The sequence below is a fragment of the Bufo gargarizans genome, chromosome 2, assembly GCF_014858855.1.
Source record: "Bufo gargarizans isolate SCDJY-AF-19 chromosome 2, ASM1485885v1, whole genome shotgun sequence".
Lineage (NCBI taxonomy): Eukaryota > Metazoa > Chordata > Amphibia > Anura > Bufonidae > Bufo > Bufo gargarizans.
In genome coordinates, this window is record NC_058081.1 from 54,041,756 (window position 1) to 54,062,093 (window position 20,338).

General features: G+C 45.7%; 1 protein-coding gene across 1 annotated transcript in view; it reads left to right on the plus strand.

Annotated features, from left to right (window-relative positions):
- Positions 1-20,338, plus strand: part of CACNA1A (calcium voltage-gated channel subunit alpha1 A) — a 204,225-nt gene that overhangs the window by 43,477 nt on the left and 140,410 nt on the right. The window contains exons 8-16 of the mRNA XM_044282909.1: positions 3,134-3,187; positions 5,515-5,607; positions 5,896-6,105; positions 8,392-8,504; positions 8,753-8,865; positions 10,648-10,779; positions 12,180-12,252; positions 12,330-12,447; positions 14,544-14,611. Coding sequence (XP_044138844.1) covers positions 3,134-3,187; positions 5,515-5,607; positions 5,896-6,105; positions 8,392-8,504; positions 8,753-8,865; positions 10,648-10,779; positions 12,180-12,252; positions 12,330-12,447; positions 14,544-14,611 — 974 coding nt within the window. The remainder of the gene's footprint in view (positions 1-3,133; positions 3,188-5,514; positions 5,608-5,895; positions 6,106-8,391; positions 8,505-8,752; positions 8,866-10,647; positions 10,780-12,179; positions 12,253-12,329; positions 12,448-14,543; positions 14,612-20,338) is intronic.

The following is a 20,338-nucleotide window of genomic DNA, read 5'->3' on the forward strand; positions in this document are numbered from 1 at the left end:
GAAGTCTGGAATCCAAATGTATAAAAATGCCCTCCTAAAAGGAATATGGTCCCCTTTGCGCACCTAGGCTGCATATACCCATGCTGGGTGAGATAAATATCTCTCTATAATGACAACTTTGTATAAAAAAAGGGAAAAGTTGACTTTTAGAGAGATATTTCTCTCACCCAGCATGGGTATATGTAAAAATACACCCCAAAACACATTCCCCAACTTCTCCTGAGTACGGCGATACCAGATGTGTGACACCTGTTTGCAGCCTAGGTGGGCAAAGGGGCCCAAATTCTAAAGAGCACCTTTAGGATTTCACAGGGCATTTTTTACACATTTGGATTCCAGACTTCTTCTCACGCATTAGGGCCCCTAAAATGCCAGGGCAGTATAACTACCCCACAAGTGACCCCATTTTGGAAAGAAGACACCCCAAGGTATTCTGTGATGGGCATAGTGAGTTCATGGAAGTTTTTATTTTTTGTCACAAGTTAGTGGAATATGAGACTTTGTAAGGAAAAAAATAAAAATAAAATAAATCATGATTTTCCGCTAACTTGTGACAAAAAATAAAAAGTTCTATGAACTCACTATGCCCATCAGCGAATACCTTAGGGTGTCTACTTTCCGAAATGTGGTCATTTGTGGGGGTTTTCTACTGTCTGGGCATTGTAGAACCTCAGGAAACATGACAGGTGCTCAGAAAATAAGAGCGGCTTCAAAAAACGGAAATTCACATTTTTGTACCATAGTTTGTAAACGCTATAACTTTTACCCAAACCATTTTTTTTTACCCAAAGACATGTAGAACAATAAATTTAGAGAAAAATTTGTATAGAAATGTAGTTTTAAAAAAAAAAATACAACTGAAAGTGAAAAATTTCATTTTTTTGGAAAAAATTTGGTAAATTTCGATTAATAACAAAAAAAGTAAAAATGTCAGCAGCCATGAAGTACCACCAAATGAAAGCTCTATTAGTGAGAAGAAAAGGAGGTAAAATTAATTTGGGTGGTAAGTTGTATGACCGAGCAATAAACGGTGAAAGTAGTGTAGTGCAGAAGTGTAAAAAGTGGCCTGGTCATTAAGGGGGTTTAAGCTAGGGGGGCTGAGGTGGTTAAATTGTAGCATGCAGCACTTTCATCCCTCTTGTGGATGGAGATATGCCTATTGAAGTCTGTATGGAGGGTGTGTATCACCACTATGCCATCTGTATACATGCTGGACTGTAATACTAAGGCCTCATGCACACAAGCGTAAGCGTATCCGCAAAATATGAAAGCGTTCCGAGTGCTGTTCGCATTCTTTTGCCGTCCCATTAAATTTAAATGAAATAGGTCCACAGTCCGCATATTGATGACAAGTATAAGACACACAGAAAGTCATCTGTATGTCCGTTCCACAAAACGACAGAACATATCCCATACTTGTCCGCGATATGCGGACTGTGGAGCTATATCATTTAAATTTAATGGGACGGCAAATGCAGACCGCGTCCCATTTAGGTCAATGGGTCCACAAATAAAATGCAGTTGGCACACAGACCACCTGCGGATTTTGCGGCTCTGCGGTTTGTGGACCACAAAATGCTTACAGTCATGTGACTGATAATATATTGATGCATTATCATCTGTAGGTGTATGGTGGGATTGCCACGGCTTGTGCAGATTCCACACTGCACATCTGGGTCAGCCACATGTGGCGGATTATGGTGCAGGTCTCAGTTACTTGTGGCACAGATTTGGATATTTTCACCCTCTGCATTGTAAAGCGCGAAATCCAAGGCAGAAATTAGAAATCTAGAGCATAAATTGACATGGTGCAGACTTAGTATCCACGCCACGTGTCTGTGTGGTCACACCCTTACTGTACAATCTAGACATCAGCCATGGATGAGGTCTGCACAGGGCTTTAAAGGGTTTCAGTCACCAGAATTAACCCTATTAAACCTGGCTGACATTAGCGATGTGTCAGCAGACCCTAACTCTGCTATTTTTATGCTTATTGATGCCCCCCTTACGGCACAATTCTTACTTCTCCCGCTCCTAGAGGCTCCGTTCTCCCACCTCATTCCACGCCCTGCCGTCCTTGATTGACAGGCCAGCATTCCTCTTCTGCCGGCCCTGTGTGCTGGTTAAACGGCACTGCGCAGGCGCGAGACTTACCCAGCACACAGGGCCGGCAGGAGAAGACAAATGCTGCCCTGTCAATCAAGGGTGTGGAATGAGGTGGGATGGGGAAAGAACGGAGCCTCTAGGAGCGGGAGCAACGATCCCCCCCCCCTCCCTCCGCTCCTACCGTAAGGGGGGCATCAATAAACATAAAAATAGCAGAGTTAGGGTCTGCTGACACATCGCTAATGTCAGACAGTTTAAGAGGGTTAATTCTGGTGACAGAAACCCTTTAAAGGGGTATTCCCATCACAGACAATGGGACCCCCACCTACACCGAGAACAGAGTCCTGAAAGTGGTGGCTGACGCTCTGCACATGTACAGCCACCCTCCCTATGGGGAGAGCACTTGGTGGTGGCCGGACCGGAGTCCTCCAGCCACCACCTTCCCTGCTCCAGTTCTCGGTGTAGGTGCAGGTCCCAGAGGTAGGACCCGCACCTATCAGACAATAGGGACATATCCTAGCGATTTTGGAATTGACAGCATGTCAGTTTGTGCGGACTGTCGGTGCAATGCAAAGGGTGAGACCTGTGGCAAATCCATGCGAAAATCTGCAAGTAAGGGCTACATGCACACGACTGTATGCCCTCCGAGACATACGGTCCGTGAGCGTGCCATATGTCCCGGAGCAACACGGGAGCGCACAGCATCATAGGTTACTATGATACTGTGCGCATCGGGCCGCCGCGGGGCTATTGTCCTGCACTCATATGAGCTAACACGTGGATTTTGCTGTGGATGTGGTGCAGAAAAGCATAAAAAACTGAAGGAAATTCTGCATAAACTACACTGCTGTGTGCATGTTACCTTAGCAGCATTAAGTATTTGGGTCGGTGTGATTGTATATAGGAGTGCAAATTCTGTAAGCTATGCTGGCGTTTGTAGTTCTTTCTTCTAAAAATTCTTGCTGTCTATTCTTCACACCCTCTCTCGGTTTTTGCTTTCTAATTGTTCTTATTTTGCCCTCTGCAGAGGAGGTAATTCTGGCTGAAGACGACAGTGATGTGGAGAGACTGCCTTATGATGGTAATTCAGCATAGCCAATTGGGTGACATAGGAGGTGCCATGAAGGAGACAACAGGACAGGCCTCTTTAGATGAAAGCATCTAAAGCCGGCTGTACACATGACATAGCTCTCTCCCTTGTATGCTCATAACTATGCATGCTTATATCGGCAGTGCATCTCTATGACCTCATGCACACGACCGTTGCCCGGCCGTACCCGTATTGCGGCCCGCAAACAGCAGGTCTGCAATATACGGGCACCAGCTGTGGGCACACCGTACCGCAGATGCGGACCCATTTTACTTGAGCGGTGCAAAACAGAGGCGCAGAACCCCACGGAAGCACTATGGAGTCCTTCTGTGGGGTTTCTCTCCGTGCCTCTGCACCGCAAAAAACTGTAACTTGTTTTATTTTTTTTGCAGTGCGGAGGGATCACGGACCCATTCAAGTTGAATGGGTCTGCATCCGTCTTCGGCACCCACACGGATGGTGCCCGTGCATTGGGGATGGCAAATTGCAAGAGTTTAAACTGCAGGGAGTTAAAGTAAAATTTATACTCCTCCTCCAGAACCTCCTCCGATCCAGCACCACCACTTTCACCACAACCTTGATGTACTCTTTTGGCTGCAATGGTGACATTGTATATACCGCTGCAGTCAATCGCTGACCTCAACAGTACATGACATGAGACTGCTGAGGCCAGCAATAGGTCACGTGCCGTGTGCGGGCATGTCACTGTGCTGCAGACCGGCGGAGAGGACAAGGCGATTATGCTGGATCGGGTCAGGATATAGAAGGTAAGTTTAATGGTTTATTTCGTTGTATTGTTAAAACTCAGACAACCCCTTTAATATTCATTGAACTACAGTTCGTGTAAAGCTATGGACAACTTTAAAACAAAAAATTAAAAAGTTGCAGGAAGTTTCAGCCGGCAAGCATCTTTCTTTCCTTCATTTTCAGATCCCTTCAGTTTACAACCTGCTCCTAGTTTCAGCCTTTTCTCATATGGACATGTCCCTCCCAGTAACACATGCTAGATGTGTGTTTCCAGGATGCTGCTGTTTTCACTAGCTCTCAAGTATCAGCCAAGCTTCATTCCTGGACTGTTTTCCCCTTCTAGAGCCCATGATTGATCTCATCTCCTTTTTGCTGTAAAATTCTGATGCTGAGGAGAGTGTGATTCCCTCCCGCTGCATTTATATAGTGCCAATATATTCCACACCGCTGTACAGAGATTGCCATCATTTGCACCAGTCCCTCTGCCTTCTAGTATGTTTTTTAGAGTAAGAGAGGAAACCAGAGTATCTCAAAGGAAAACCACACAAACTTGGGCAGAAAATCTTACATTCGTGCAGTTTGTGCCTGGATTCGAGCCCTGGTGTTTCAAGGCAACAATACTAATCACTGCAGCGTGTGTGAGCTACCTCACTAAATAATTGCTTTCCCCCTATCCACCCTCTGATCAGCTGAGTGCAACCTCCCTCTCCTGTTGCAATCTCTAACGCTGACATGGGAAATTAGGGCAGGGCAAGAGGGAGCCAACACAACCAGGAGCAATATACTGTTGCATCTATACCAGAAGCAGCGGAATAGTCAGCTATGTGAAGGTGTTGCACAGATTCTACAGCAGCAAATACAATTTTCAGTAAGCTTACAAAGTTACTGTCAGCACAGTCAGCCAGCCCGCTTTCCCTGCCTACTTGCAATGCAAGTCCTAGGCAGCAAGTCTGCAACTGGTCGATATTCTGTACTCTGCTAGGTGCAGGACTGACACACACACACACAAAGACAAATGCATACAGGAATGGGTCGTAACCAGGCGGACAATGCAGTACCAAATCAGATCACAGACGGTAGTCAAAATAGCCAAGCCGAAGTCACAACCAGACTGGAAACACAGTACCAAATCACGAGACAGAACACAGGTCCCAGGATCAGAACCTGATAGGTCATGATTCGGCGCTCCATTAGTCAGAACACTAGCACACAGGAATAGAGCAGCTGAGCAATCAGTCTCCTCCAGCACACGCCCGCCGTGGGGAGGAAGAGCATTGCATCCTGTTGTAAGGATGCAGTCGCGTCACTAGGGGGCGTGGCTTTGCAGAGCATCTTTCGCGGCACAGATCTCGCTGCTGTGGCCCGGACAGGTACGTTTGTGATAGTTACTCAGTTTTACATTTAGGTAACAAATAATAAAATAAAATAAATCAATGCAGAGGTGTCCGTAGCGATTCATTTTTTATTGCTGAGCCCTGTAAAGTTTATTTGGGTTCTGCAGCTATGAATAAAACATAAATATGTTCTGTATGTGCGTTCATATGTAAATCCATTTCTGTTCGTCATCACAGGAGCACTGCGTAGACCCACAATCAAGAAAAATAAAACCGAACTACTGAATGCTGATGAAGGAGAGGAGGCTATCGGAGATATTGCTTCTGTGGGTATGTGTCCAGATGTGCCAGGTCCTTAACCTGATAGGAGTGGTTTAGCAACTTCAACTCGCAGTTCATAGGTAGATTTGAAAGCTGCAACCTAACTCCCCCCTTCCCCCTCCCCTAGTGACCTTAATGCACACATGGTTCATACATCTGGTTTGCCGCCATCTAGTGGACAAAAATGTGTACTACAGAATGTTCACATTATATATGTATAGAGGAATAAATCCTATCTCTCACAATACAATGTTCTTTTTGTGATTTTTCATGTTTGCCTTACCTTTTTGTCCACAGGCTCTCCTTTTGCCCGTGCCAGTATTAAAAGTGCCAAGCTGGAAAATTCCTCATACCTACACAAGAAGGAACGACGCTTACGTTTCTACGTCCGGCGTATGGTGAAGACACAGACCTTCTACTGGATGGTTCTAGGCCTCGTGGCACTGAACACGCTGTGCGTGGCAATTGTGCGCTATAACCAGGAAGAATGGCTAACTGATTTTCTCTGTGAGTAACTTTGTTCCTATGTGGAACGAGGGATTTTGTTGTCTTCTTTACTCATACAGTACTTGCCTTAGAAGGTGCAGAGTTTCTCTTATCCTGTAACTGCCTGTGTACGTTTTCAGTCCTCCCAGGTGCTGCAAACAGAGGCAGACCAGTTCATATTCCGGCATTTATCAGATTGCCCCATCTGGACAGCCCCTCATGGTCCTGGTTAATGTTGTGCACCCCTGCCTATACATAAAGATATCAGTGGTGCCAGGGTCCGGAGCCACATAATAGTCACAAACAGTGTCGGACTGGGGTACCTAGCACCCACCAGTGTAACTGATTCTGGGGGCCCACCTTAGGGCTCCTGCACACAAACTTATTTTTATTTCCGTGTTCGTACCATTTTTTTTTTTGTGGCCTGTATGTGAAACCATTCACTTCAATGGGGCCGCAAAAAACGGAAATGACTCTATGTGCATTCTGTGTCTGTATGTCCACATTACAGACAAGGATAGGACTGTTCTATTAGAGGCCGGCGGGGGAACAGCCTGCCGCATCCGTGCTAACGCTAGCCCACCGTGTTGCTGGAAGTCTGCTGTAGTTTTTGTCCGGCCGCCTCTCGGCATGTTTGCGTTCTGCTGCAGCCGGACCTCATTATAGTGAATGGGGCCGGAGTGGACCGCCAGCGGCACGGTGGGCTAGCATAAGCACGGATGGAATAGCCTGCCGGACCCTGCTACCGCAAGTGTGACAGTAGCCTTACGCATATATGGATATCCTGCTCTTAAGTCAGTCAGAAACAAGACACATGCTGTTCCCATCACACATAGGAAACACGCAATGCACGCACCAATCACACATAGGAAACACACAATGCACGCACCAATCACACATAGGAAACACGCAATGCCCGCACCAAGACATTTTTTGCCTAACCCTACTAGGTGTAACACACTTAAAGGGGTCGTATCACTTCAACAAATGGCATTTATTATGTAGAGAAAGTTAATACAAGGCACTTACTAATGTATTCTGATTCTCCATATTGGCTCTTTTCCATCACATTATACACAGCACGTATCCATGGTTACGACCACCCTGCAATCCAGCAGCGGTGGCCGTGCTTGCACACTAGTAGGTAAAGGTGTTGGCTTATGCGCACTTCCAGCCTTTCCCTATAGTGTGTAAGCACGGCCACCGCTGCTGGATTGCAGGGTGGTCGTAACCATGGATACGTGCTGTGTATAATGTGATGGAAAGGAGGCAATATAGATAATAACAATATATTAGTGACTTGTATTAACTGCATGATAAATGCCATTTACTGAAGTGAGACAACCTCTTTAACCCCTTTAAGCATAAATGTCTGGCATGAAATGTACTAAATGTTAACCTCCTCAGATTGTACATAATCTACATTATAATGAAAAGGGTTGTCCTACCATAATGACCTATCGCCTATCTATAGCATAGGTGATAAATATCAGATTGCTGGGGTCTGACTGCTGGAACATCCACTGATCATGAAAAAAGGGGTCCTGAGACATTCAATTACATTACTACCAATCTATGTACACAAGGGTCTTAAAGGGGTTGTTTCACTCCAGTAAGTGGCATTTATCATGTAGAGAAAGTTAATAAGAGCAACTTACTAATATACTGTTATTACCCATATTGCTTCCTTTGCTGGCTGGATTCATTTTTCCATCACATTATATACTGCTCGTTTCCATGGTTACAAACCACCCTGCAGTCCAGCAATGGTGGTCGTGCTTTCCCACTATAGGCAAAAGCGTCAGCCTCTCTGGTGGCCGGGACCATGGGAGCGCACATAGGCTAGTGCTTTATCCTATAGTGTGCAAGCACGGACACCACTGATAGATTGCAGGGTGGTCGTAACCATGGAAACGAGCAGTGTATAATGTGATGGCCAGACATGTTCTCTCCTCCTTCACTGCCAGCAGCCCAGGAAGTTTATAAGATACTGCGGGGCCTCCTGTACAATGTACACTAGTAGGAGGCTGCATCACTGCGTGATACTGCCACCTAGTGGCTGCAATTATTATCTCTCTTGAGAAAGGAGAAATAATTACTCCTCCGTCTTATCTCAGGCGCAGGAGACCGGGGGCCCACCGAGGAATCCGCCACCTCCCCGGTGGGCCAGTCCCAGCCTGGTCACAAAGCCTGACACCTTTCTGATCATGTACTATGAAGTCATTGTACTATGTGCATATTATATGGAGAAATGCTCACAGCTATTTTACATTAGATTGACTCATTTTTTTTCATGATTTTTTTTAGACTATGCAGAATTCATTTTCCTTGGGCTCTTTATGTCCGAAATGTTTATAAAAATGTACGGTCTTGGAACCAGGCCTTATTTTCATTCATCCTTTAACTGCTTTGACTGTGCCGTAAGTATAGAGAAGTTACTTGTTTAGTATCTTGGATAGTTTTCTTTAGTTTTTATCTTACATATTGGGATTAAAGATGAAGCCTTTGTTAAAGTTTTCTGATATTGATCATGTATCAAGAAGACAGGTCATCAATATCAGATCGGTGGGCAAATAAACCCTGAAACACAACTGTCCTTCTCATAGCTGAATTGTGTACACAATTTACAAAGAACCTCATGTGCAATGCTTCTATCTGTGTCCACCAGGTTATCACTGGGAGCATCTTTGAGGTCATATGGGCAATGGTGAAGCCTGGAACCTCCTTTGGGATCAGCGTCTTAAGAGCCCTCCGCCTGCTGCGCATATTCAAGGTTACTAAGTAGGTGTCAGTGAGACTGTTCTGAAACATTTTCATGAGAGTCTAACAATCTGAAGGTGTGCAGTGAAGGCAGAGATGTCTTTGCTGGGTGATGCATAGTTAGGTAGATGCTTCAAAGACACCAACTTCAGTTACGGCATCTGCCCATACTGGACGTGATGACCACCCTGCATATTCCATGCTGCCAGTTGAAGGGAGTCTTCCTAATATCCTGTGGTTCTTCGGGAAAAAAGAAAATACCTAAATATTACTTTATCATAAATATATCCCCAAATATCTTTCATTAGTTATAATGGCTCGTTTTGTCTGGGGAGCAATCATCAGGGGAAATAAAATGGCTGCCGTCATATTACTACACACAAAACCTGTCCTACTCACACAGGAGTACACAGCCACATCCCCACCTCCTCTTTATATTTCCTGTCTCCTTATGAACTCCATTCCTTCAGAGATTCAGCTGAAGATCATATTAAACAGTAATCCCTGACAAGCAGACGGAGAGGAGGATGAGGCAGCTCCTTACCTCAGTGCTCTGAAGTAACTTGTCCTCCTATGTGATTAGGACAGGTTTTGTATGTACTAATAGGACGGCAGCAATTTTATTTCTCCTAATGATTGCTCCCCAGAGAAAACGAGCTGTTATAACTAATGAAAGGTATTTGAGAATTCATTTATAATAAAGTATTATTTATGTATTTTCATTTTCTTAATTCCTGGAGAACCCGTTTCATTCACCTCTTAAAGGGGTTGTCCCACGAAAAATATTCTACAGTTTTTAAACCAGCCCCTGGATCTGAATACTTTTGTAATTACATGTAATTCAAAATTTTGCATAGCCACTGAGTTATTCAATAAAATGCATCTTTATAGCGCCACCGTCAGTTTTTTTTTCTTATTTCTTTGTCCTGCTCACTGAGATGGCCGCACATGCTCAGTTTCATCCTTCAACTGCCTCCTTAGCTGCGATAGGGAGAGCATGGACACGCCTCCTGAGCTGTGATAGGGAGAGCTGAGACTAGCCCCCTGAGCTGTGATAGGGAGAGAATGGACACGCCCCTGAGCTGTGATAGGGAGAAAATGGACACGCCCCTGAGCTGTGATAGGGAGAGCATGGACACGCCTCCTGAGCTGTGATAGGGAGAGAATGTACACGCTTCCTGAGCTGTGATAGGGAGAGCATGGACACGCCCCTGAGCTGTAATAGGGAGAGCATGGACACGCCCCTGAGCTGTGATAGGGAGAGCATGGACACGCCACCTGAGCTGCGGCAGCAAAGACACGCCCCTTGGCCTTTCAATTTGATATAAATCTAGCAGAGCAATGAATGGGGAGATCTCTGGATCCATGTGAGGTACAGGGCTGGTTCTAGCCTTGTTAGATAGAGACTGACATGTACTATATGATGTCTGATTTTTATTTTTTACATGAGTCATGGGATAACCCCTTTAAATATAGAATCATATGAGGCAAAGAAGACTTGTACCACATGAAATATCTAGTGTGATCCAGGTTTTAGGCAGCGCAGAGGAAGCCCAAGCAGCAGCTATGAGGACCACAGAGAAATTGGGTTTACAGCTCAAGTTGGCCCCATAAACATTGGTGCAAGAGGCTTCTTGGGGCTCCCAATCTGCATTACCTGGGGAACCAGCATTAGGCTCCTGCAGCCCTTGCTTCCTAGAGGCAGGGGTATAATAACTGTTCAATTATCGCAGGCAGCAGCCCTGTTTATCACCTCCTTTCCTTCACGTAGCATATGTTTGCTCAGGTTTGTTTCTTCTTCAGATATTGGGCCTCTCTCCGTAACCTGGTAATCTCATTGCTCAGCTCAATGAAGTCCATCATCAGTTTGCTGTTCCTGCTCTTCCTTTTCATTGTGGTCTTTGCCTTACTGGGGATGCAGCTGTTTGGTGGACAGTAAGTAGTCACCTATCCCATCCAACTTTTTTCCGCTAAAGGATTCTGATCATCATGTTAAGGCCTCGTGTACACAACCATATTTTAAGTCCAGGTCTAATCCGCTTTTTTGGGCGGATCGCACACAGACCCATACAGTTATATGGGTCCTCAAAAAAAAAAAAAAGGACAGCGTACAGAAGTCATCCGTGTGTTCGCTCCTCAAATTATAGAACAAGTCCTATTTTTGTCTATATCATGGACAAGAATAGTCATTTCTAGTAATGGGACTGAAAACAAATGTGTATAGCACATGGCAGGTGTCTGTATGCAGAGCCATGCTTTGCTGACCGCCATATGGTCCATGGGATGTGTGCATGAGGCCTAAAGGGTGTAGTTTTGTGATTTATGCAACAAAAAAAAGTCACAAAAAAGTGCCCCCCTGTAATGTCACATCCTCTGTAGAGCCGTATGGGAGAATGCAAAAAGTGCCAAAAACACCATTACAAATGCGCACACACTAGCACTTGCCTTTTAGGGTTCGTTCACACGACCGTATAGCTTTTTCAGTGTTTTGCGGGTCGTTTTTTAACGGATACGTTTTTCCATTTTTTGTTTCAGTAGTGTTTCCGGTTCCATTCCGTTTTTCCGTATGGCATATACAGTATACAGTAATTACATAGAAAAAATTGGGCTGGGCATAAAATGTTCAATAGATGGTTCCGCAAAAGCGGAACGAATACGGAAGACATACGGAATACATTCCGTATGTGTTCCGTTTTTTTGCGGACCCATTGACTTGAATGGCGCCAAGGAACGTGATTTGCGGGCAATAATAGGACATGTTCTATCTTCGAACAGAACGGAAATACGGAAATGGAATGCATACGTTTTTTCGGAACCATTGAAATGAATAGTTCCGTATACGGAACTCAAAAAATGGTCCGTATATGGAACGCAAAAAACGTTTGTGTGAAACGAGCCCTAATTTTCAAGCAGGGCAGAGAAAACAACTGATTTCACCTGTGCGGGCACTGCGGGGAATCTGACCAGCTGCTGCCAGGTTCCTGCACAGAATAAGGGCTCATGCCCACGAACGTAATGGCTTTGTTCCTGTGCTGCGGACTGCCATGCCCAGGCGGTGTGACTCCCGTTGACTTAAATGGGTCAGCGATCCGCAAGATACGGCAAAAGATAGGACATGTGTAATCTTTTGCAGTGCAGAGGCACGGAGCTGAATGGACGCTTTGTAGTCAGTGGGTCCAGTGCCCGTATATTGAGGACGCAATATGGTCACGGAGCCCTTATGTTCATGGGCACGAGCCCTGAAGCTGATCAGTGGGCTCTCACCAGGAGGGACGGGTGGCTGAGATGGACGCCATAGGATACATTTCTCTTCATGTGTCTGGTTTTCTTTGCAGGTTTAATTTTAATGATAAAACACCATCTACCAACTTTGATAATTTTCCTGCAGCAATAATGACTGTCTTTCAGGTGTGTATTTCCTCCATTAACACCTACTGTTATCTTCAGCTGGTGCTTCACTGACACTCTTTTCTCTGTAACATCAGATATTGACTGGAGAAGACTGGAACGCAGTAATGTATGATGGCATCAAGTCTCAGGGAGGTGTCAAATCTGGCATGGTGTCCTCCGTCTATTTTATCATCCTCACCCTTTTTGGAAACTGTATCCTTATACAAATGAGGGCACTGTAAATCCAAAACTGAGGGTAATAATGAAGGATTAGAGCACAGTGGCCCAGAGTTACTTATGTGTCTGCACCTACGATTTATCTAAAAGTGGCACAAAATGGCGCAATTTTGGAGCAATTTGGCGCAACTATAGTTTTTCCAATTTTTTAGACTCACAGGAGGGGTGGGACTTCAACAGAAGGGTGCATGGCCTAAGTCTAAGGATGCAAATTCTGTCTCAACCTAAGCCATTGAATAGTTGGTATAGAGTCAGAGTCTTTGGCCTCATGCACACGACTGTTGTTTTGGTCCGCATCCGAGCCGCAGTTTTTGCAGTTTGGATGCGGACATATTCACTTCAATGGGGCCGCAAAAGATGCGCACAGCACTCTTTGTGCTGTCTGATTCCGTTGCTCCGTTCCCTGGTCTGCAAAAAAATAAATAACCTGTCCTATTCTTGTCCGTTTTTGCGGACAAGAATAGGCAGTAATATCAATAGCTGTCCGTGCCGTTCCGCAAATTGCAGAACACACACGGACATAATCCAAATTGCGGACCGCAAAACACACAACGGTCGTGTGCATGAGGCCTTTCCCTGCAGCACATTTACATCCGGCCTGAGCCCCTGTGATAAATCTGCTGCAGGTCTAGACCGCCGGGCTAAAGTCAGGCTACTTTCACACTTGCGGCAGAGGATTCCGGCAGGCAGTTCCGTCGCCGGAACTGCCTTCCGGATCCAGCAAATGGATGCATTTTGTCAGACGGATCCGGATGCGGGTGCTTCTTACAAATGCATTGAAATACCGTCATCCGGAAAAACGGATCCGGTATTTCTTTTTTTCACAGATTTAAAGGTCTGCGCATGCACGGACTGGAAGAACGGATCTGTCAATGTGGCAATTTTAATGCCGGCACTAATACATTTCAATGGTAATTAATGCCGGATCCAGCATTCCGGCAAGCGTTCGGGAGTTTGGGCCGGAGAGAAAAGTGCAGCATGCTGCGGTATTTTCTCCAGCCAAGAAACATAAGAGGGACTGAACTGATGCATCCTGAACGGATTGCTCTCCATCCAGAATGCATTAGGATAAAACTGATCAGTTTTTTTCCGGATTTGAGCCTCTAGGACGGAACTCAGCGCCGGAAAAGAAAAACGCTAGTGAAAATACCCTCACACCACATACAGGCTTGGTAAATCTGCCCCAGTGTCCGGGGTCATGTCATACGACTGGAGATGCATGATGATCTTCAGTTAGGTTGGACTGCCTCCATCTCGACACATAGGGGGTCATTTATTAATAAACCCCTGCGCTGGCGGTGGATCTACTGAAGTTATGAAGAGACGCCGGCCTCTACATACCCTCGGCATATCCAGCACCCGTCTAAATGCAAGCCAGCTTCCTAGCTGTCGTACATTTAGACTATTTCCTACGCTGCCAGCCCGTCCCCTTATATCCCACGCTCGCTTTTTTAGACCTGGTGTGAGCGAGAAAAGTTGCAGATTGTGGCACAAATAACCTTTGCGCCACAATCTGCTCCAGAAATATGCCTAATATAGACGTATTTCTGGATAGTAAAAGACCCCCATAATCTGTAGAATAAGGTCCCTTGCAGACGAGCGATACGGATTAGGTCTGGATGCGTTCAGTTAAAAATGCGCGATTTTGAAAGCAATTTTTTTCAGTTTTGCCTGCGATTGCATTCAGTTGTTCGGTTTTTATCACGCAGGTGCAATGCATTTTGAAGCATTTTTTACATGCGTGAAAAAAACAACGGAAGGTTTACAAACAACATCTCTTAGCAACCATCTGTGAAAAACGCATCGCACCCGCACTTGCTGGCGGATGCGATTTTCTCGCAGCCCCATTCACTTCTATGGGGCCAGTGTTGCGTGAAAAACGCAGAATATAGAACGTGAAGTGATTTTCAAGTGATGCGTGAAAAACAGCGCACATGTACACAGCCCCATTGGAACGAATGGGTCCGGATTCAGCGCGGGTGCTATGCGTTCGCATCACGCATTGCACCCATGTGGAAAACTCGCTCATGTGAAAGGAAGGCTACACATTTTCTTTAACCAGTACTGCATAGACACACTGCTGAATGTCTTCTTAGCTATCGCTGTGGACAATCTTGCAAACGCTCAGGAGCTGACCAAGGTACGTTGTCATGAATATATCCCGGGCCGCATGTTATTTCTGTCAAAGTAAGCAGAGCAGATTGCACCAAATGTATTAAACGTCGCAGACTGGCTAGTAAATTTGACCTCTTAGAAAATCAGATTTCTGAGATGTCACAGTCAATAGCGAGCACAGCATCTAAGTGCTTTAGAGGAAGGGAGCTCCCTCCGTCTCCCATTGGCATCCCACGAATGAGACCTCAGGGTGTCGATGTCTTAGAATGGCAGCCTGGGGCGTAACGGAGTCTGCAGTGTATCCCCATCAGGATACACTAGTGGGACAAGTAAATGGTTAAAAAAAATTCAAGTAAAAAAAACACCAACATTTTTCCATAAAAAAAAGGCTTTGCAAAAAACTGCAAAAATAAGATTACCTCCACATATCTGGTATTGTGTCCGTAACAACCCGCACTACACAATTATCATGTAATTTATCCCTTATGGTGAACGCCGTAAATAAAAAATAAAAAACACAATGCCCGATTTGCTGTTCTTCGCCCCAAAAAAATAAATAAAGTGGTTTGCGCTCCAAAAATTGGGATGCAGGGATGGAGAAAGATTTTCTTTTTCTACAAGAAAGTGTTTTTATTGAGCAGAAGTAGTAACATATAAAAAGAACTCTATGTATTTAGTATCGCTGTAATCGTACTGACCCAGAGAATGGTTATCACATTATTTATGCCGAAAAATAAACCCTGCAAAATTTATAACAGAAATAATGAATGGCGGTATTGCTGTTAATAAAAGTTAATCAGTAATTTATGTCGACCCCAAAATGGTTTAAATAAAAATCCAACTCGTCCCGCAAAAAAAAATAAAAAACATTCCTCATACAGCTACATCGATTTAAAAAGTCATAGCTCTTGGAAAGTGCCAAAGAAAAAAAATTCAAAAAAATTATTTGTTTGGTCATTAAAAAGGTTATCCTCAGGATAGATCATCACTATTAGATCTGCGGGGATCTGACACCCAGGACCCCCACCGATCGGTCACGTGGCCTAGTTGTATCTCTACCCCATTCAAGTCAATGGGGATGAACTGCAATACCAAGCAGAGCCACTAAATGATGCACGGTGGTGTGCTAGGAAAGCTGTCAGGATCCGGCAGCGCAAGTTCCAATGTGCAAAATATAATGTGAGGTAATATACATGCTCTATACAGTGAGGAACAGAAGTATTTGAACACCCTGCGATTTTGCAAGTTCTCCCACTTAGAAATCATGGAGGGGTCTGGAATTCACATTGTAGGTGCATTCCCGCTCTGAGAGACAGAATAAAATAAAATAAAATCAGGAAATCACATTGTATGATTTATAAAGAATTATTTGTCTTGCACTGCTGAACAGAAGTGTTTGAACACCTGAGAAACAGCAAGAATTCTGGCTCTCAAAGACCTGTTACTGTGCCTTTAAAAAGTCCACCTCTACTCCACTCATTAATCTCACTTAGTAGCACCTGTCTGAGCTCTTTATAGACACCTGTCCACCCCACAGTCAGTCAGACGCCAACTACTACCATGGGCAAGACCAAAGAGCTGTCAAAAGACACCCGAGACAGAATTGTGGACCTCCACAAGGCTGGAAAGGGCTACGGGGCAATTGCCAAGCAGCTTGGTGAAAATAGATCAACTGTTGGAGCAATTGTTAGAAAATGGAAGAGGCTAAAGACGACTGTCAGTCTCCCTCGGACTGGGGCTCCATGCAAGATCTCACCTCGTAGAGTATCACTGATGATAAGAAATGTGAGGAATCAGCCCAGAACTACAAGGGAGGAGCTGGTGAATGACATGAAGAGAGCTGGGACCACAGTTTCAAAGGTCACTGTCAGTAGAACACTACGTCGTCATGGTTTCAAATCATGCATTGCACAGAAGGTTGCCCTGCTCAAGTCATCACATGTCCAGGTCCGTCTGAAGTTTGCCAATGACCATCTGGATGATCCAGAGGAGGCCGGGAGAAATCCATGTGGTCAGATGAGACCAAAGTAGAACTTTTTGGTCTAAACTTCACTCGTCGTGTTTGGAGGAAAAAGAAGGATGAGTACAACCCCAAGAACACCATCCCTACTGTGAAGCATGGGGGTGGTAACATCACGCTTTGGGGGTGCTTTTCTGCGAAGAGGACAGGACAACTGCACTGTATTAAGGAGAGGATGAATGGGGCCATTTATTGTGAGATTTTGAGCAACAACCGACTTCCCTCAGTCAGAGCTTTGAAGATGGGTCGTGGCTGGGTCTTCCAACATGACAACTGCAGTGTCCCAGGGGGTCAGTAGTGTATGCTGGGCTTTGTAGTGCAGATTGACTCACTAACCTGGGATCCACTGTCGTCTTCAATTGGGGCAAATACTGGAACAGGCAGGTATTTAAAAGTTCGTGACGCCAGTGCCAATTAAACGGTGACACGCCGTGTATGGTATTGTAGAAGAATGAAGCAAGCATAGGATAGCCAACAAAAACTGGAACTTTACTGAATATCAGTGATTATAATACATGGACGCAGTTGGAAGCGCAGTTCCATGAAAGACAGTTGGTTACTATTTGAATACAGCTGGTTCTTAGGAAGTACAGAATGGCCGGTCTTAGCAATGTATTATACAGAGTGTTGATTACAGGAGATGCAGTACAGGCGGCTTGCACACTATTCCTGACTGGTCCTGAAACATGTGACTTTCTCTCCAAGGTCTAATGCCCTTTATCTGGCGTACCCTTGAAGCTGTCCTTATCTAGTACCTCCTCTGTTATCTTGAGTACCTCTTGCTTTATCTGATCGGCCTCTGTGGTATTCTGTGTCTTGGCTGGTGGCTTGCTTATGCTGTTTCAGCTAAACGGATGATGACTCAGGAGGGGAACCTTTTCCTTGGATCCGGAACCCGGTTACAGGGCCTTTACTACCCTCTCCTAGTCGGCAGGCTTCAGGCCTGCTATGCTCTCACAGGCCCATAGCCTGGCCTTCACTCAGACACAGGATCATTTCTGACCTCTGCTCCCACTGTCTGAACACTACTACTACTTCCTGACTGGGCCTTATATAACCTAGGGTTCCCTAGCTCCCTCTAGTGACTCAGAGCTGGAATGACACCCTAGCCGGCCTGCACATGCACCTTTCACAGTAACAGGAAGTACATAGCATTACATTTAACAAGATGTTTCATACCAACCTCCCCATAAATACAGGGGGAACGACAATACCCAAGTGACCCTTCTGTAGTGACGGGGTATTACTCTCCCGTACACTACATACCCCGCTGCTTTAAGCTGAGTACGACCTCGTACTCCACCAGGGCCCGCCCAACTGGAATCATGACCTGAAATAGAGAAAGACACATGCATGCATACATATATGTCAATTACACTCTTATCAGACCCAATTGGCAAAGGTGAAGTGTGGTGACAAGGGGCGTCGTTCTCTTCTTCTCAGGATAGTGAGTGGAACGGGGGCGCTGACCTGGCACAGCGAATGTTAAAACCAGGATAGTCCATGACAATAAATAAGTCCATAATAAAATTAACCTCTCAGAGGCTTGCACATAGGAAGTCCATCTCTGGGCACATATACGTGAATAAAAAAAAAAACGGTTACTAAACACTGTCAGCAGCACACATATAAAATGACAATACAGGACTCTGACAATACCAGGGCCAAGTTATCCTGGCAAGTCCTGCTTACCCTTTAAAATAGTGCTGACATAAAAATGTCTTTTCAACCTGAAATGGGGGTAAAAGGGAAAAACAGTGCAAACTAAGGCACAACTGGGATTATAGCAGCAAACCGGATGTCCCAAACACAACAAGGGCAGCTGGAAGCAGTGGTATACAGTGGCACCATCATTCAGTTAGAATGCCACCGGCCGTGTGTAACTGGCAGCGAGCTTCACCAGCTCTGCCAACTGGAGGGACAAAACGGCCATTAGGGAGACGGACATGAGGAAAGGCGTACTCACAGGCGAGTGTCATATTCTTCCTCTGATGAGGAGTCGATGAACGGAACTTGCAGCAACTGTTCTGGCAAGGCCGGCCACATCTGGAAACCATCTCCTCTGACAATCTTTAGAGGGGGAGGCTTGTCCTTCATTGCCTCCATTTCGGCATCCGTCCTAGGAAACGGGAACCACCGCACACCTCCTGCGCACCCGAGGTCCGCCACCCAATACACTCTCTTGCGTAGGGCCTCTAGGTCAGCCTTGGTGCAGGTCATCGGAGCTACCGGAGGTCCGGTGACAGTGGCCTCTGGGGTAACGGTGGCAGCTGCTGCTTGACGTCGGGCCTCAGCGCATTCTTCCGCCCGCTGGCAGCTGTCCAGCCGCTCTCTCTCCTCTTCTCTCACTGGGTGCAGAGTCGACACTGACTCCTCCCACACACTGGGCCGGTCTACCTCTATCTGAGGCCCGCCTCCCAGGCGTAACTCTTCAGGGAAGTCAGCCGCATCACCACTTCTCAAGGTGGGTGGCGCTCCAGGACAATCTCCTCCTTCTTCTTGGAGGGTTTGGGCGCCAAATATTCGCGCCTCTGTACCTCGTGGTGGCGCAGTAAAAAGCCTCATGGCGTCGGCGGCCATTTTAGATGTCCTGATGCCGCAATTCAATGACAGCAAGCAGGTTGATGAAAAGTCCAATAAATCACAGTCCATAAATACGATTTTCTCTCTGGGGGTAGCGCAACACAGTACAGCGTCTCTGATTCCTCCCAGGCACAATTGTAATCCACAGGTTTAGAGAATAAAGGTTACAGTCTTTGCAATACGGTGGTGGAATAGTTAAAGCACACAGTTCACACTTCTCTGCACTTCAGAAGTATGCGGATCCTGTTCGTGACGCCAAAAAGAGCGATGCAGTGTCCCAGGGGGTCAGTAGTGTATGCTGGGCTTTGTAGTGCAGATTGACTCACTAACCTGGGATCCACTGTCGTCTTCAATTGGGGCAAATACTGGAACAGGCAGGTATTTAAAAGTTCGTGACGCCAGTGCCAATTAAACGGTGACACGCCGTGTATGGTATTGTAGAAGAATGAAGCAAGCATAGGATAGCCAACAAAAACTGGAACTTTACTGAATATCAGTGATTATAATACATGGACGCAGTTGGAAGCGCAGTTCCATGAAAGACAGTTGGTTACTATTGGAATACAGCTGGTTCTTAGAAGTACAGAATGGCCGGTCTTAGCAATGTATTATACAGAGTGTTGATTACAGGAGATGCAGTACAGGCGGCTTGCACACTATTCCTGACTGGTCCTGAAACATGTGACTTTCTCTCCAAGGTCTAATGCCCTTTATCTGGCGTACCCTTGAAGCTGTCCTTATCTAGTACCTCCTCTGTTATCTTGAGTACCTCTTGCTTTATCTGATCGGCCTCTGTGGTATTCTGTGTCTTGGCTGGTGGCTTGCTTATGCTGTTTCAGCTAAACGGATGATGACTCAGGAGGGGAACCTTTTCCTTGGATCCGGAACCCGGTTACAGGGCCTTTACTACCCTCTCCTAGTCGGCAGGCTTCAGGCCTGCTATGCTCTCACAGGCCCATAGCCTGGCCTTCACTCAGACACAGGATCATTTCTGACCTCTGCTCCCACTGTCTGAACACTACTACTACTTCCTGACTGGGCCTTATATAACCTAGGGTTCCCTAGCTCCCTCTAGTGACTCAGAGCTGGAATGACACCCTAGCCGGCCTGCACATGCACCTTTCACAGTAACAGGAAGTACATAGCATT